This window comes from Physeter macrocephalus, chromosome 11 (assembly GCF_002837175.3).
Source record: "Physeter macrocephalus isolate SW-GA chromosome 11, ASM283717v5, whole genome shotgun sequence".
NCBI classification, from domain to species: Eukaryota; Metazoa; Chordata; class Mammalia; order Artiodactyla; family Physeteridae; genus Physeter; species Physeter macrocephalus.
Window position 1 is genome coordinate 3,924,983 of NC_041224.1, and position 17,229 is coordinate 3,942,211.

Sequence of the window (17,229 nt, forward strand, 5' to 3'; positions counted from 1 at the left end):
TTGCTCCTGTAGACTTCTGAGAAAGGAAAACAGATTTAAAACAGGATTTTATTTTAAAATAAGCAAACATTGTAAGCACACACAAGAAAATAAGCTGGATTTTGCATCTGTTTTCTCCACTAGGAAACTAGTGATATTAAAATATTAAGTAAACAATGCAAGTTTCTCAGCAACATCTCATCTTAGAAGGCAAACTCCATTTGTTAACAAATATGAGACTATAATTCTGCTTCCTAAGTCCCACTTGATAGTTTTTTCTATCTAGTTCATTGTTTGTTTTCATTATCTTTACTCAGTGTGTTTTCGTATCTCTGATTCTGCCCCAGTTCAGACATCTTCAGTTCTCTCAGAACTTTCTCTAGATAGACTGATGTCTACAACTGTGTGTGTACAGTTTAGCTGGCTTCTCAAACTAGCTACTTGAAGTACGTAAATTGTTGTGTTTATGCGGTTGACAAGAGTGTTCACATACATTCTCTTCATCGCCCCATCTTATAAGTGAGGAACTGTTCTGTACTTGCCCAGGACACCCACAGTAAGCAAGTGGCAGAGCCAGGGCCCCGACCCTGGCGTTATTGTGACTCCAGGTCCAGCTTTGCTCCCATGTGGTTTAGCACAACACAGAAGCGCATGGCAGGGTCTCTCCTGGGAGTTACTTTCCTTTCCTCTGTGCTGATAGTAATGATTCACCGTGGACTCTGCGGCTGTCCTGTGGCAAGTTTAAGCCGCTTGGCCACAAGGGAATTGACTGACTTCCTAGTAGTGAAACGTGTAAGACTCTCTGTCCCTTCTTCAGTCATTTCGACCGAGTCCTCAGATACATCAGTGGGGATCCAGAAATCTGGGAGCTTTTTGAGTATATGCAAAGCACAACATGAACTTTTGGGTTTGACAGTCCCTGTGCAAAACTAATTCAGCTAATAACTAAGCTTACTTGTGCACCGAAGTTGGAAACTATTACTACAGTGTTAGACCCTCAATGTACAATTAATAATTGGCACCAGAAGGCCTCAGTTAGAAGCAAACATTTTAGCAAGTCTGGAATGGAATGGAGACTTAATGTCATCCTTTGTATTCATTTCTTAACTCTGTTTGCTGATGTTTATGGTCTAAGTTGTCTCACATACTGCATCGTCTCTTGGTAACAGCCGCCTTTTTGCTCTGCAGAAAAATCCGGAGGAGGACAACTCAGGGAGAGCGCTGGGCTGGGAGCCGGGGCGCTTGCTGCTCACCGTGTGCACGGTGCGCAGCCTCGAGCAGCTCCTGCCCTTCTTCCACGTGCTCAGCCAGGTCTTCAACAGCAAGGCCACCAGCCGACGCGCAGGACACTCAGGGAGCCCCGCCCTCTGCTCAAACGCCTTCCCCAACAAGGACATGCAGCTGGAAAACCACCAACCGTTTTCCAGCAAAGCCAGGCAAAAAATAGAAGAGATGGTAGAAAAAGATTTTCTGGAAGGGGTGATAAAAACTTGAGCAACATAGTGGTTCCATTGAGTTTAAATGTAAATGTAATTATTATTTAAAACAAGCATTGCTCTGAGTTGTATAGTTTCTTTTTCTTTTTCTTTCTTTTTTTTTTTATGTAACGAAACACGTTTCAGGTTGTATTTAATTTAAATATTTGTAAATAAGAACGAATGTCTGACTGTGGCCTGAATCAAGCTTAAATATTATGGGCGCATATTGATTATGGTGCCTAAGAGAGATCTATATATACATAAATAGTCCATTATGGTCCATTGTTTTACTGTCCTGAGTTATCTTAAACCTGCCAAATACACACTGCACATTTTTTTCTATTGGTTTCAAGCTTTAATTTAGATTGGTTGGTTGGGGATTTCTTTCCTGTCCCTTATTAACGCACATTCTAGTATCAGAAAGCTGTCACTTCTCTGTCAGAGGCTTGGTAATGTATTACAACTCGTTTCTCCCACATACCTTCACTAAGAGGAGTAAAGAATAATTGAAGCCTGGGCCACACATCATCCTTGTAAGTGTAGCACGAGCATCTCAACCTCGGTACGGAGTAGAGGTGTGTACAGCCTCCACAGTCACAACTCTGAATTCCCGGTGATGTTAACTGAAGAGAGGTGAGTCATCTAAGAACTGTTCTGGAGACTCTGCTATGAAAAAATTGGTTATGTTAAGTCTTCTCCAACCTCCTCATTGGTATTAACAATGGTGAATATTTATTAGTACTGCAAAATGACTGAGGTAACGACGACGGAAAAGACATCACAAGGAATTGGTAATAAATAAAGTTTAATTTTCTAGCAGCCTTCATGAATTTTTCCTTGCATATATTATAGAGTTAATGACTGAATCATATACTTAAGCTCCAGTATTTTGCATCAGTGTGATTGATATTAGAGGTAAATTTCAGTTTTTAAAAAAAAACTAAATTTAACAAGTACGAGGGCTTACCTATTTCTAAAGAATGATTCTGGTAGTGTTTGTTTAAGAAAAATAACCAGATCTAGAAATAATCCAGTAAGGTGCAGTCTAAACATTTATGATTATAAATGTGTTTGAACCTGTCACAATAATGGCAGTACTATTATCCTGTAAAAAGTTTTTAAAAATCTAGTTTCCAAAAAATATAAAAACTGTCCTCAGAAACCTGGTTGAGGTCTTTCTCCAATCCCTCCAGCCAGCTGAAATACTGCCAAGCTCACTTCATATGCAAGGCTGTCCGCATTTTCCTGCAAATTACATGAAAGGATATTAGAGGAGAAAGACACAGCATCCTTACCAGGTTACTTGCAACTTTAGGGGAGGGAGCTTTCTGATTTTGTTTCACTAACAAATATTTAAATGAGAACTTTTTTTCATCTTTCAGTAACAAATTACAAGACCCTCAAATAAATGGAAAACAAGTCATATTCTTCTAAATCAGGTAAGTTCCTAGTTAACTAATTTTATAAGCTGATTTGATTATCATGCTAAAGCTCTGAATAAATTCAACAGAACCTAGTCCTTAAAGGCAAGACGGCCACAGTCAGCCTAAAGAGGAAGTAACTCTTAAGGCCCCATCCTCATCCACTAGGGATATTTATTCACTATATTCTGGGACGGCCTAAGCTTCTGCAAAAAAGCTACTGTATCAGTTAACGGTAAATATCTCCTTCTGAGAGCTATTTACCTAGTCACCCCACTCTAACTGCCTCAGCTGAGCAAACACTTTTAAGTCTTTGACCCTATCAAGAAAACAGAGGCACAGAGCAAGGCTGTCATTTAAAGGAAGTATTTTGAAAAACAAATTGAAAGTCCAGAGACAAAGATGAATTTCAAGCAGTATGGATGATGGTACCGGTTGATTTAGAAATGGACTTGAAACAACCAGCTATTTTCATAAAGCGACAGGATGTTTTTTAAATGGAGGAAAAAGGTATAATCCACTTCAGGATGCATACGCTTACTATGTGTCAAACTAAGTATGGTCCAGTACACTAAGCATTTATTAGTTGTTCATGCAGCAGTTAGAAATATTATACTTTCAGGAAATCTAGAAGAAATTAAAGAAAAATATTTGGGGGAATTCTGTTCAACTGTGTAACTACTACTGATGAAAACAAGAACCTAAAAGGCTCCATAAATCTCACACGTTAGAGATTCCAACACCATTAAAATAGTTTTCTCTCCTGCCGCCTGCCCTCCACCTCCGCCTCCCCCCTCCTCCACCTATGTTGGACTCTCACTGCACATTCCTTCAATAGAATTGTCCCAGCTTACCTGCGAGTCCGCTTCTGCATAGACTCGGACTATGTCTTCTGTACCGGAGGGCCGGACAAAAGCTCGAGAAAGCCTGTACTTCTTCACCAGCTCATTGATGGCCTCCTGGAGTCCTGGAGGTTTAACTGCTTGTCTTTCGGCATCTGTGGTGCTAATAACTTGCCTGTCTGCAACCTAAGCACAAGCATTTCTCATTTGTTACCATATCACACTCCCTTTCACAAGCTTGATCCATTCAACATAATTCCCAGCAAAAGATTATGGCCATTTCGTATCAACAGGAACAGGCCCACATTTCAGCTTACTGTACCACAAAGTGTACAGCACTGAGATTCCACGGACTGTATTACAGTTATTACTAAAATAATGGCCAGTAAGTACTGTATAACTTAGTCATTAATCAAATAATCTGAGGTATTTTAAAAAAGAGGGTCATAAGAATCTTCGGAAAAAACTGATCGGAACAATCAGCAGCCATTTCTGTGAGCTCTGGCTTCCATATCTCTGTCTTTCAAAAATTCTGTTGGTGAATGTGTAATCTGGTATAAATCTGTCAACCAGCAATTTATCTGAAATGCCTTTAAAAATTCTCTTCTCTTTCAGCCCACAGATTCTACCTGTCAGCATCTAGCCTCTGGAAATACTCTGTAAACCAAGAATAATGCAGAGGAAATGATTACAGTTGACGCAACAGGCTATCCAGGACTCGCTTCAAAACAATATTAGGGACACGGAGGGCACTTGTTGAAATCCGTTCTCTCTACACACATGTCTTTTAAATTCTTTATAATAAAATCTTTTTAAGTGATACATCTCATTTACAGGAAAGTTGGAAAGCAGATACTTCTAAATAACAATAGAATGGTTAAGAGCGATTCTGTAATTGGAAAGCAGATACGTCTAAATAACAATAGAATGGTTAAGAGCGATTCTGTAATTTTTAAAGATGTGAGAAAATAGTCTTTTCTATGCAATATCTATTTATAGAATGCAATTGTTTTAGTTAATTTTCAGAAAAGAAGTAATTCTAAAGTCTCGCTCACACCTTAACTTTGAGCTGTCTGTTTGGAAGATCTGTATAGAGGGCGTCCCACTGCTGTACGGTCAAGCCCTTCAGAGCCAAGATTGCCTCAATCACCAGCATGTCAGAAATAGCATCACCAGTTGCCTGCAAGATGCAGAAGCAGAATACAAGCAGAGCGTGGACATGAATGCTTCTGTCTCAGAAAACCAATCGCCATGTCCTGGCTGCCCTCCACCCCCGCCCCCCGCCCCCCATGCAGATAACTGACGGGGGGTAAATACAAACCACAGCAAGGGAAAAAGGTATCCATGGAAGACAGCAGTAGTAACAGGTCTACCAAGAATACTGAAACGAGCCTGTCTTTAATCTTCCTGCTCATCTGTAAAGTGTAACTAACTAACTAACTCTTAAGGTTCCAGCATTAACACTGTATGACTCAAAATTTTACTTACAACTAGATGCCTTTTGAGCTACTATGCCATGATGATGGAAGGCCTCATGCATGGTAAAGTGGAGAAATAGGAGCTTTGGTGGTAAGACACACCTAAAGTTGGATCCATAGTCTGCCACTGAGCGGCTCTAAGTCAGTCTTTCTTTGTTTCCTCATTTATAAAACAGGAATTACAGTGACGCCTCTCCCTCTGTTACTGCAAGGGTTACACAGGGAGGTATGGAACGTGCCCAGTATGTGCAGGACCCTCAAATATTAGTTCTGTTGCTTTCCGCTGACCTACACTTTGCTCTTCCATTGCCATATTCTCCACTCCAATCCCAGTAATCTGACCCACATATGTGCCTTGTCAGGGACTATTGTTCCTGAATTCCCTTGAGAAGGCTGGTTTCAAAACATATGCTTAGATATATTTAGTAGCTGAATCTGTTGACTCCAGCTATAAGCTACTCATTACTTGAAAATTTGAAGCACATAAACATTGTCACTGCATTTCAGTATAAATCTGAATTGTTGCAAGGAAGCTGCCACCACTTCTCCACTCTGATGTTTTATACAGCACATTATTCTACCCACCTTCCGAATAACGTACAAGTAACCAAGAGTCCACCACCCCCTCAGGTCTGACCTGGTTAAACAAGTCAATCACATTTTCAAGCATCTTAGCAGCTTTCCTTTTCTTATCTTCTTCTAATTCTTCTGCTAGTTGTTTTATCTTCATTTCAGCAGCTTTACTAAACAGTACCTACAATCAGAGCATAACAAAAATCAGAAAACACTCTCCATGCCCCGGTCTTTTTTTTTTTTTTTTTTTTTGTGGTATGCGGGCCTCCCTCTGCTGCGGCCTCTCCCGTTGCGGGGCACAGGCTCTGGACGCGCAGGCTCAGCGGCCACGGCTCACGGGCCCAGCCGCTCCGCGGCATGTGGGATCCTCCCGGACCGGGGCGCGAACCCGGTTCCCCTGCATCGGCAGGCGGACGCGCAACCACTGCGCCACCAGGGAAGCCCCATGCCCCAGTCTTAAGTACGATCATCCCAACTAAACTGCTTCTGAAACTCTCAATGAATCTGGAGAAACTGAGGGAAAAATGGCAGCCTTAGAATGTATGAAATTAGTATAAAAGACCAAATCAGAACTCAGAAGATATTACAAGGGGGGTGGGGGGAGTTCCTTTATGGATTATAAAATTGGCTTATCAAAATATAAAGATTACAAATAAAATATCACATTGGCAAAGGTGAATGCGCGTGGCAAGTTTAGGACGTTGCCCTCAGCCAGCTAAACCAGTTCTGGGCAACCAGGCTCCCTTAAGCCTTATCTGTATCCATTTTACTTTGAAGAATATAACTCATTGCAATTAGTACAGTTTTCTTGTCCTAAATTTTTAAGGACATAAACTAAGCAGAAGTAGAAAAGAGGTTCATCTTATATATTACATGATGGCAAACAGTGCCGTGGCTATTTAGTATAATAAACATCATGTTGCTCAGGATTCCTGCCATTTTGAATTGCCTTGCCCATGCATGATTTCAGTGCCTTCGGAGGCCCAGTACCAAAGAGGAATAGCTACACTACATTCAGCCACTTGACGATATACAAAGAAGTTTGTTGGTAAACCAAGATGCACACTGGTCACTTGTTTTGTGGAACCACGGCCATTTCCATTCATTCGCCCTCCACCAGGAGATCTGAGCAGATGCGACAGACGTTATGGCCTGTGAAGACTAAAATATTTACTATCTATCTATCTATCTGCCCTTCAAAATCATTTACCAACCCCTGCATTAGATCACTGAAGTTATATTTTAATTGTATTTTCTAGGAACTCATTTTTCTTCTCATATTCATGGCCTCTAGAAGCCAGTTTTGAATTAATGAAAATTATTTGACCTAGATAACATTTTCTGTTAGCCACTTCAAATCCATTTATGAAATGAGGCTAGGTATAAAAAACATTTAATAAAGAAAAATTCTGAACGTTATGAATATGCTAAAGACCTATTAATATACGTTAAAATAGTGAATGTTACAATATGCAAATTATATCTCAAACCTTTAAACAGCTTCTCTGCTAAGAGCCATAGAAAACTTTATATGCCAATTCTAACTAAACTCATTTCTAGTTGCTAGTAACTTAATTCTCAACCTTTCCAACACTTTTCAATCACCACAGCTACTGAACTTGCCTGTTGCCACGTATGGCCAGTTGAAGGAAAATATTTTAAATGGGGTGTATAGACCATCTGGTTGTAGGAAAATTAAGAACTGCATGTTTCTGAAGAAACTATATTATAGGAACAAATTAGTATGATCTCTTCACACTCAAAGGAAGATCGTCACAACCTAAAAGAGCCACAGTTTCACAGAACATAATATTAACTAAATCTTATTCTATCACCAGCCCAATCATTTCAACCAAGTGGAATATTACCTATTACTACCCAGATACAGAATTCCATCACTGAAGAGAAGTGCCAGCTAAAGCCAGACGGCACTGCTTTCGAGAACTTACTGTGCCATGCCCGTTCGCTTCAAAATACACCCCAATGTCAAACTCCTGAGCCTTGTGATGCAGATGCTTTACACCAGTTTTAGTACAACAGACAGGTACCTGTAACACACACGTTTAAAGAAACAACAGCAGTCACTCAGTCAGCAGCTATATTCCCTGTGCACCCATCATCCCAGGGAGCGAAGCTTCTGGAGCTTAGTCCAGTGAGGAAGACGGCTAAGCAACTGAAACCCTAAGTGTTCAGCGTCGCTGCGGGGAGCGGCTGCACTGCAGGCGCACACAGCCGAGAGAAAGCAGGGTGAGAGAGCGAGAGGCCCCTCATGAGAGGGTGAAAGATCCCAGGTCGGGGAGTGACACGATATAACTGTTTCGGAAAGCTCCGCCTAGCTACAGTGTGGAGAACGGCTTAGAGCTGGGGTCTGCCAGCTTTTACCGTAAAGAGCCAGATAACTAATATTTCAGGCTCTGCAGGCCATGTGGTCTCTGTCACAGCTGCCCGATTCTGCCACTGTAGTGCGAAAGCAGCCGCAGACCATACAAAAACAAACGAGCACGGCTGTATTTCCATAACACTAGAAACAGCTGGCCAGCTGGACGTCGCCCACGGGCCACTGTCTGCTAAGCCCCGGCTCAGGTTAGGTGGTTTCTAGGGCTAATCCCAGTAAGAAATCACGGTGGTTGGAACAGCAACAGTGGGTAGCGAAAGTCTTGGATGGATCTGCGAGACAAGCATGGCTAAGGAAAGAAGGCAGCAAAACCGCAAAAGAGAGCAAGCTCAAATAATCCTGGCCTTTAATTGGATTTAGGGGACCTCAGGAATGGCTAGGGCTGAAAATATTTAATCCATAAGAGAACGTGTTGAGAAGGAATAGCCACTGGTGTTTCTTCAACAGGGCATTTTACTATAAGAATTTTTTGAGACAGAAATTAAGAAAATACTAAAATAACCCCAACACTGAGAATCCCTATGAAAGGCAGGCAGCCGGGCCCCAGATGGAGTCCCTTGAGTAGGTTTACTGTGACCATATATTGAAATCAGGGCACAAACAAGCAGCCTCCAGATGTGTTTTATTTGGCCTACCCACTATTATTTCCTTTAAATTCTGAATCAGCTGCCAAGACTTAAAAGGCAGGAAATTCACACAACAATTCAGATTTTCAGCTTCTCCTGAAGACTCTGCCCAGAGGGGGCAGCAGCTGGCCTGGGCACACCTTCCTAGGCCTTGCCCGCCTGCTGGCTTCGTCCACTTCCCCTATCCAGATCCTAAAGGAATCTGACTTTGTCACTCCTGCTTTAACAAGAACAGAATGGCCACAGAAACTACTAAAATGCAGACATTTGAAAATGGATACACAAATGCTGGAAAATATTACACTAGCCAGGGAAAAAAAGAATAAAGGCAAAAAGACCCAATTTGGGCCCTGCAGCCTCTAACTCTTAAAGCGGGTAGCATGGTACAAAACCCCGTGGCGATATATCAATTGAATAAGCCTACTTCTTAGGAAGACGTCACAGTACCTTTTGTCACACAGAGTTTGTCCTAAATCTACCTGATAAGTGGAGTGGCCACTGGTGTTAGCTAACTGCCCTTCTGCAAAGGAATAGTACAACTTCTCATCATATCTCTCTGTCAAGGAGATAGGTGTCTGGCTCTAAGTGGTAACTAGGTGAAACTCTCAGGAGGCTGAGACATGGGATGCTATCTTCCTTGACGTTTATATTTCAAAGAGGTGACTCCAGGCCCTTATGGAAAACACTTCTGAACTGTAAAACTGGCCTATTTCACCTACAAAGGTTGATATTAATTTCAGAAGGACAGGGGAAAAAAATTGTAAGTTTTCTAAAAGAAATACTCTCAGAAAAAGGAGGGAGGAAAGTCTCTTTCCCTTTTTGCATTAGGGACAATTTAACTTTTTCTTATTTTTGATTTCTATTTATCCTTAAGTAGACAACAGCTCAGCTTCGTGCACTTCAACCTATTTATTTTTGTGAGGGCATTATTTTCCTCACAGAAGCATCTTACAATAGAAGATAATGATGAGGAAGCTACCAGAAAATGGAAATGTTTCAATACCTTCATAACTTCTTCCAGGTACCGTGTTGAACTTCCATTGGCATATGCAGTTTGTACGACACCAAGACTCAAACTGTCTCCAATCTAGACAAAAACAAGGACAGTTACCTTGCCATCAAAAGTAAAGACCCTACAAAAGCAAACCTATAATCAGAGTTCTAAAGGATGACAAAATTATCAGCCAGTTCAGCTGTGCCTTAGTTTTATGCAATAAACAACTCACCAAAAATTTACATGTATGCCAGAAAAAAAGCTAAAATACTTTTGAGCATTATTTAAAGCAATTGTACAAGGAATCCTTTTTTAAAAAATCACCTGATTTCGTTTATATTACTCCATGGTGTGTATTAGGACTCACCCTTAGAGTGGTATCATCTGCGGACCTGGACACATGTATAAGGACACGTTTCCACCTTTACAGGGTCACATAGAGTATTTTCAGCCCTAAAAACCCTCGTGTTCCACCTGTCCATCCCGCAGCACCCATTCCCCCCACCGGCCCCTTGCAACCACGGATCTTTTAACTGTCTCCACGGCCTTTGTGGGATTTGTTTGCAGAATATCATATAGTTGGACTCATACTAAAACACACAGCCTTCTCAGATCGGCTTCCTTCACTTAGTAACATGCGTTCAAATTTCCTCCACGTCTTTTCATGGCTTGATACATCTTTTTTTTTTCTTTTTTCCTTCACTGCTGAATAATATTCCATTGTCTGGATGGACCACAGTTTATTCGCCTATGAAGGACATCTTGTTTGCTAAGGAATCCTTTTCAAAGAAACCTGTGGTTTCTTGATCTCTTTCTCTTTCGTTCTTAATAAAAGTATACACTGAATTCCTAAAGTACACATTTTCCCGATTGTGATAATTATCATTACATTTTATACTTACAGCTAACCTGAGATTTCCAAAAGAGCATAACAAAATAAATCTCACGTTACTAAGCTTATCATAATCAGAGTAAATAAATCCCTCAGAGGAGGAGATTTTCTATTTACACTTGAGGCTCTGGGGAATGATGTTCGTGGAACCCTCATTAAAATATCAGTTATGAAGAAACCAAAACTTCGTAAAGCTGCAAATCATGAAACTTTTTGCCAGTATAAAAAAGAAAAGACTGGGCTTCCCTGGTGGCGCAGTGGTTGAGAGTCCGCCTGCCGATGCAGGGGACACGGGTTTGTGCCCCGGTCCGGGAGGATCCCACATGCCGCGGAGCAACTAAGCCCGTGCACCACAACTACTGAGCCTGTGCTCTAGAGCCCGCGAGCCACAACTACTGAGTCCGTGTGCCACAACTACTGAAGCCCGCACGCCTAGAGCCTGTGCCCTGCAAGCAACAAGAGAAGCCACCACAATGAGAAGCCCGCACACCGCAACAAAGAGGAGCCCCCGCTCACCGCAACTAGAGAAAGCCCACGTGCAGCAACGAAGACCCAACGCAGCCAAAATAAATAAATAAAATAATTTTTTTTTTAAAAAAAGGAGACTCCTCTCTTCAGGTTCTACACCAGAGCCCCAGTGTTGAAATGACTGGAATGACCACTTCTCTGTGTGTTTTCTGGCCACTTCCCATGATCATGCCTCAGACATTCGAATGACTGCCTGATACGGAACAATCTCCCCGGTGGGTCTTGCTTGAAAGGGCAGTCCGTCCCCACACCGTACCTCCAACAGGGGTTCCTTAAGGAAACCGCTAATGAGTGCTGCTATCTTGTCTCCGTCCACAAGATGGAACTGACCATCTGCATCATGGTAGTAGTAAATTATTCTGTCTGCATCTCCGTCAAAGGAACAGCATCTTTCATTGGACTTCATTTCAATTCCTGCCACACAGAATAATTCAAAATGAATAATTCAAATTAACTGAATAATTCAAAATAATTCACATTTCTTCAGTCTAAGACAGGGGGATCAAACTCCGTGTAAAACGTTTTCGGTTTTTCTCTCACACCAGTTACAAGGGAAAATCCTCTCGGTTAGGTATTGATCATAAGTGACCTCCTGTGTTGCATGGAAGCATGTCCATTATGACTTTATGACTTTTCAAGAGGTGTTTAAAATTATCCTTCCGGGGCTTAAGCAAAATTAAACACGGGCTAGGCAAACAGAGCCTGTCCTCAAGATTTACAAAAATCAAATGTCAGTTGAACAAAGTTTCTCCCAATTTGTAAACTGAAGCCCAGTTGAAAGGAATAAATGTCTTCATAACTTCAGATAAAGAAACATTACTATCCTTACATGATCAAGCAGAGGGTATAATCAAATACAAATAATTGGAGTGTTTTGTCATTGAGAATCCTGATCATTTCTCCTGTCTGAAGCGCTCCATAAAACATATGTAATTGTTTTTGTACCTGAATAGGGATAACAGCTTCAAAATCAAGGGAAGAGGATTCATTTAAATGGAAAGAGAGCAACATAAAAATAATTATCCTTCCAAACAAAAACCAATGTCTTAAGCTTTAAATAGTACACAGGTTTACTGTTCACAGGGCAAATTCTTTCACAGCTAAGTGAAAACAGAGCACTCAGAATCTATCTAAGCTGAAACCCGACATGACACTAAAATAAAATTCCATTTTACAAGCCAGAGGTTTGGCAATACAGATTGGCACATGGTGTTTTGGAAGCTGCAGGTATTGACTGAATGCAATTTCCCTAGTACCACAACGTCCCTTCTCATATGCAACATAATCGGCAGTGGATGAGGCGTGTGCTTGAATCCTGAAAAGGGGGGTTTCTATTTGTTAACACCATCAGTGAGAAGAAACACTGGTCACCAAGAGCAAAGGATTATAGCCTGTGAGACCAACGGCTTGTGTGACTGGTGTAAAGTTACTGAAACCTCAACAGCTGTGTCACATCAGATTTTAGACAACGTGGCTGTTCCTTTGCCATGAGAGCAGCGGACGGACAGGCGCACCCCAGACCTACAGAGACTGAAAGCCGGGGACAGAGCCCAGGACTCTGGGTGCGGACCAGCCCTCCAGACGGTCCTGACGCCTGCTACGGCCTGAGGCCACCGCTCCAGGGCCCCGCGTTGCCTCTGCTCTCTCCAGCAGACGTCCTGCGCCCTGCGCGGAGTTCTGTGACTTTCCGGCAGGGGGCAGCCTGTGCTCCGTGCGGCAGCGAGGCGCGGGAGGAGGCCCGTCCGGACGTCTGACGGCGGCAGGGCCGGGACCAGCTGCACCGCTCTTCCTCGCCTGGCCAGCTCCGATTGTGAGACTGCTTTCAGGGAGAGCGCGGACAACACCTTTCACATACCCTGTGGAGGCTTCTGATGACTCTTCACAAAGTCGGCCCCACACAAATGATTGAGCTTCCCTTCGGTCCCATCGTTAAACAGCTGGACTGACAGCCCCTGGGAGAAGTAGTGTTTCATTTCTCTCAGCTTCAGGGCCCCTATGCCGTTCGCACAGTCCACCTTAAGTGTTCTTTGGTCGTCTCCACTGCAGAAGGCCTGAAAAGGAAAAGACACACGCAAGAAAACGTCAAGTTGTAAAATTGAAGCGTGGCCTGTATAAGTATACATAGACATCTTCCATTACTTCAGTTAACTCGTCTGTTTTAACCCAGGAAACAAAAGGGCACACACATTCAGATGAAAATTGTAAAACACCAAAGTAAAACGTTAAAACACCTTTTTTCGGACACAGACGCTGGAACAGTTTCACTGACTGAATAAATGATGGAAATGAAGCTTTGTTAGAATTTAGCCTCCATTAAGCAAGGTCTCTTACAATCTTAGAGCCTGTGTTCCACGGCAGGCATTCAAACAGGGGCATGAGTACACGGATGGATGAGCAGTCATAACGTCCGTCACTCTCTTCAGAGCATATCACACCACCGGGCATGTGTGGCTTTCTCCTGCCAGTCTCCTCTCCTACCCATCCTCACCCCAGAATGTAAGTTCTATGAGAGCAAAGGCTTGGTTTTGGTTAACTACGCCTGACAATGACATACACTCGGTATTTGCCAATCAGATGAATTACACCCCTCAAATCTCGTTCAGCTTTAGGAAGTTAATTCACCTCGAAGAAAGGCTTTCTCAACAGTAGGTGCCTCAAGTATGACGCCAACAGCGCCTACAGTAACTCTAAAGACCAAATTCCTCTGAATGAACACAATGATAACCGCAAGTACACCACTCTTCTCCCCCGGTGAGCTCAGAACGTATTACATGCCTTGCCGAGTAAATGCCAACAAACGGTTAGCAGGATACAAGGCCCAGACCTTGCAGAGCCCTAAAAAGAAAAAGGAGACATGCCACATTTTCGGAAGAGGAGGAGGGGCAACAAATATCTAATTAAAATAAATTGTTCAACTGATGTTATTTTGGTCATCTGCTTAAACTCTAACCACATTCAAGAGATTTTCACCTGTTTGGTAAGTTCCACAAAGGCTGTAGAGAGTTTCTGGTAGTAACCTTCGATGGTTGCCTTTCCATACCGGCCACTGGTGTTTCGACAGTACACCATGTAGTGCAGTTGGGGCGTCGTCAACAAGCCATAATCTGTCACAGAAATACAAAAAGCAATTTACCACATTCCTTAAGGAAGAAGAAAAGTTTAGGACTCATACCGTGTGAAATTCAGGGTGACAAAAAAAAGACATCTCAGAAAATACAAGAAACACTAACTTTGAAAACTATCCAGAAATATGCATAAACATCCACTGAAATCATTATAACTACATGTCACACTGTCATATCATGATGCATAATACGAAACACACATTTGGTCTCTGTCCCCATTTCTGGCACCGCCGCTAAACCCTCTTGTTATGTTAATGAGGTGACTTTTGGACAGCCCTTAGAACTTCAGGATGGGGGCTGGCTGCCAGGGAACCAACCACAGGATTAGGGAACTGGAACCTTCAGTCCTCCCGTCCCCTCCCTAACTCCAGGGAGGGCAGGAGGGAGCGGCAAGAGACGAGTTCAAACACCAGCGGCCAGCGATCTAGTCAATGATGCCTGTACAACGAGGCCTCCACAAAAACCCCGAGGGATGGGCTTCCAGGTTTGGTGAGCAAGTGGAGACTGGGGAGAGGGGCCTGCCCAGAGAGCACGGACACTCCCCGCCCCTTCCCATATAAACCTCTACCATCTGGCTGTTCCTGGGTTATACCCTTTATAATAAACTTGTAATCTAGTAAGCAAAATATTTCCTCCCTGAGTTCTATGAGCCTAGCTAAGCAAATTAATCGACCCCAAGGAGAGGGCTGTCAGAAGCCCAGGTGATAAATAAATAAATTAATTAATTAATTGAAAAAGAAGCCCGGTGACTGGCATCTGAAGCGGCGAGGGGCAAGGCTTGTGGCACTGAGCCTTCAACCTGTGGGATGTGACCCTAATTCCAGGTAGACAGTGTCAGAATTAATTGGTGGTGGAAAAGGCACACATTGGACACACACTTGGTTCTAAAAAAAATACGAACTACTACTGATAGCAAAAACCAATCATTTAGTATAGACGGGTAGCAGTGTAAAAATAGAGCAACGTAGAAAAGTAATAACTCAGTTCTATTTCCAGTAACATTACAAACTATGTAATTCAGATGAACCCTCCTCCCGAAAACAACCAAAAAGGCTGAATAAGAGAAAAATCTCTTTTCGAAAAGAATTACCAACATTACAAAGGAATTAGGCCAAAATTTACATGAAGAGAGAACTCCAGGATGTGAGCTAAGGGAAACCAGCTTTGCTCTGAGGACATCCCTCTAAATAAGAAGCTGAGCAGTGGTTCTCAGTGCAAACGGTCCATGCTGGTCTAAGATGTGCAACTGGGGGAACAGGCTCTCATGAGGCTGAAGCCCCAAAGGACTATTCTTCAAACCATAATTCAAAAAGATACAAGCACCCCAATGTTCACTGCAGCACTATTTACAACAGCCAGGTCATGGAAGCAACCTAAATGACCATCAGCAGAGGAATGGATAAAGAAGTGGCACATAAAGACAATGGAATACTACTCGGCCATAAAAAAGAATGAAACAATGCCATTTGCAGCAAAGTGGATGGACCTGGAGATTATCATACTAAATGATTAAGTCAGACAGAGAAAAACAAATATCATATATTTTAGATTTGTTTTAGATTCCACTTACATGTGGAATCTAAAACAAACAAAAAAAACAACAAATGAACTTATTTACAAAACAGAATAGACTCACAAACTTAGAAAACAAACTTATGGTTACCAAAGGGGAAACGTGGCAGGGAGGGGTAAATTAGGAGTTTGGGATTAACATACACATACTATTCAATACTATATATAAAGCAGATAATCAAAAAAGACCTACTGTATAGCAAAGGGAACTCTACTCAATATTCTGTAATAACCTACGTGGGAAAAGAATCTGAAAAAGAATGGATATATGTATACGTGTAACTGAATAACTTTGCTGCATACCTGAAACTAACACAACATTGTAAATCAACTATACTCCACTATAAAATAAAAATTAAAAAGAAAAAAAACAAAGGACTACTCTTCAGTGCAAGAGTGGGTTAGAAGTCAATCAGCCCCCAGAGCCTACTCCCCGGAAAGCTATCTTGGTACGGAGCAGAGCAGAGGGGGAAGCCCACCCTGAAGAGCTGTCACCACAAGCACAGGCCTCCCACGGACACCCAGTTCAAATTCACGTAAACACGGGATCCAGAAGAGCCCTGGCATCAAAGAACCTCGTCACCCATCGGCCAGGTAGTAGCCCCAGGCCCCAGCAGAAGCAAACACTAAACTCAGCCAGGTAAATACACCTTTATCATAAACCTCAAAAATGTCCCACAAATAATTTTCCCGGAAAACAGCTTACAGTCAAAAATAGCTAAACACACAAGAAAGGCACCATAAGCAAGAAGCAAGAGAAACAGCAAAAGTGGACCAGGATCCAAAAAATATTCCGTGACGAAATCCCTCAATGGTCTTCAAAGTCAAGCACAAGAGTTGCACTGGAAGCAAAAAGTCACTTTAAGTTCTTGAGCCCTGCAGTAATGTAACAGAAACGGTATTTTGTGAAGGCAACTTTGGCTCTGGTATAAGGATTAGGTGAGAGGAGGTGGAAAAGCTCAAAAAAAGTAAGTAAGAGCTTAGACTAGCTTAATGGAAGTGTGTAAGGAGAGAAAAACCATATTCCAAAGACACATACTGAAGGATGAAACAAAAGGACTTTGTGACCGATATCAACATTACCAAATAAACATTTACTAAATGACTATTATAGACAGTTACTCAGTAAAAAGCATCACCATCTATTCCACGGAACAACCCAGAAAGCTAGAAGCCATTCTTCACAGCTCTAGCCTCACCACATATCACAAAATCCTTTGAATTCATTACTAATTCCACCTTTTTCCATTTCTCTCACTACCATCAGTCTTGCACGAACTACTGCACAGTCCCCCCTCTCTTCCCCCTCCCTCTCTCCCTCCCGCC

General features: G+C 42.2%; 2 protein-coding genes across 17 annotated transcripts in view; one reads left to right on the forward strand and one right to left on the reverse strand.

The window, feature by feature from the left end:
• DOP1A (DOP1 leucine zipper like protein A) overlaps window positions 1-1,797 on the forward strand; it is a 119,308-nt gene extending 117,511 nt beyond the window's left edge. For 7 of the 8 annotated variants that reach the window (XM_028496191.2, XM_028496185.2, XM_028496187.2 and 4 more), the window contains one exon: window positions 1,168-1,797. In XM_028496191.2, the coding sequence (XP_028351992.1) occupies window positions 1,168-1,473 (306 nt within the window). In that variant the 3' untranslated portion in view covers window positions 1,474-1,797. The remainder of the gene's footprint in view (window positions 1-1,167) is intronic. The other variant, XR_003682068.2, reaches the window with a different exon arrangement.
• PGM3 (phosphoglucomutase 3) overlaps window positions 1-17,229 on the reverse strand; it is a 26,950-nt gene continuing 9,721 nt past the window's right edge. For 2 of the 9 annotated variants that reach the window (XM_007116764.4, XM_007116763.4), the window contains exons 5-14: window positions 14,177-14,310; window positions 13,062-13,257; window positions 11,463-11,620; window positions 9,796-9,879; window positions 7,721-7,819; window positions 5,836-5,952; window positions 4,778-4,900; window positions 3,733-3,906; window positions 2,621-2,702; window positions 1,618-2,123 (exon numbers count right to left, since the gene is read on the reverse strand). In XM_007116764.4, coding sequence (XP_007116826.1) covers window positions 2,077-2,123; window positions 2,621-2,702; window positions 3,733-3,906; window positions 4,778-4,900; window positions 5,836-5,952; window positions 7,721-7,819; window positions 9,796-9,879; window positions 11,463-11,620; window positions 13,062-13,257; window positions 14,177-14,310 — 1,214 coding nt within the window. In that variant the 3' untranslated portion in view covers window positions 1,618-2,076. Of the gene's footprint in view, window positions 17-1,617; window positions 2,124-2,245; window positions 2,703-3,732; window positions 3,907-4,777; window positions 4,901-5,835; window positions 5,953-7,720; window positions 7,820-9,795; window positions 9,880-11,462; window positions 11,621-13,061; window positions 13,258-14,176; window positions 14,311-17,229 lie in introns of those variants that run through there. The other 7 variants (XM_007116765.3, XM_007116766.2, XR_008618458.1 and 4 more) reach the window with 6 other exon arrangements.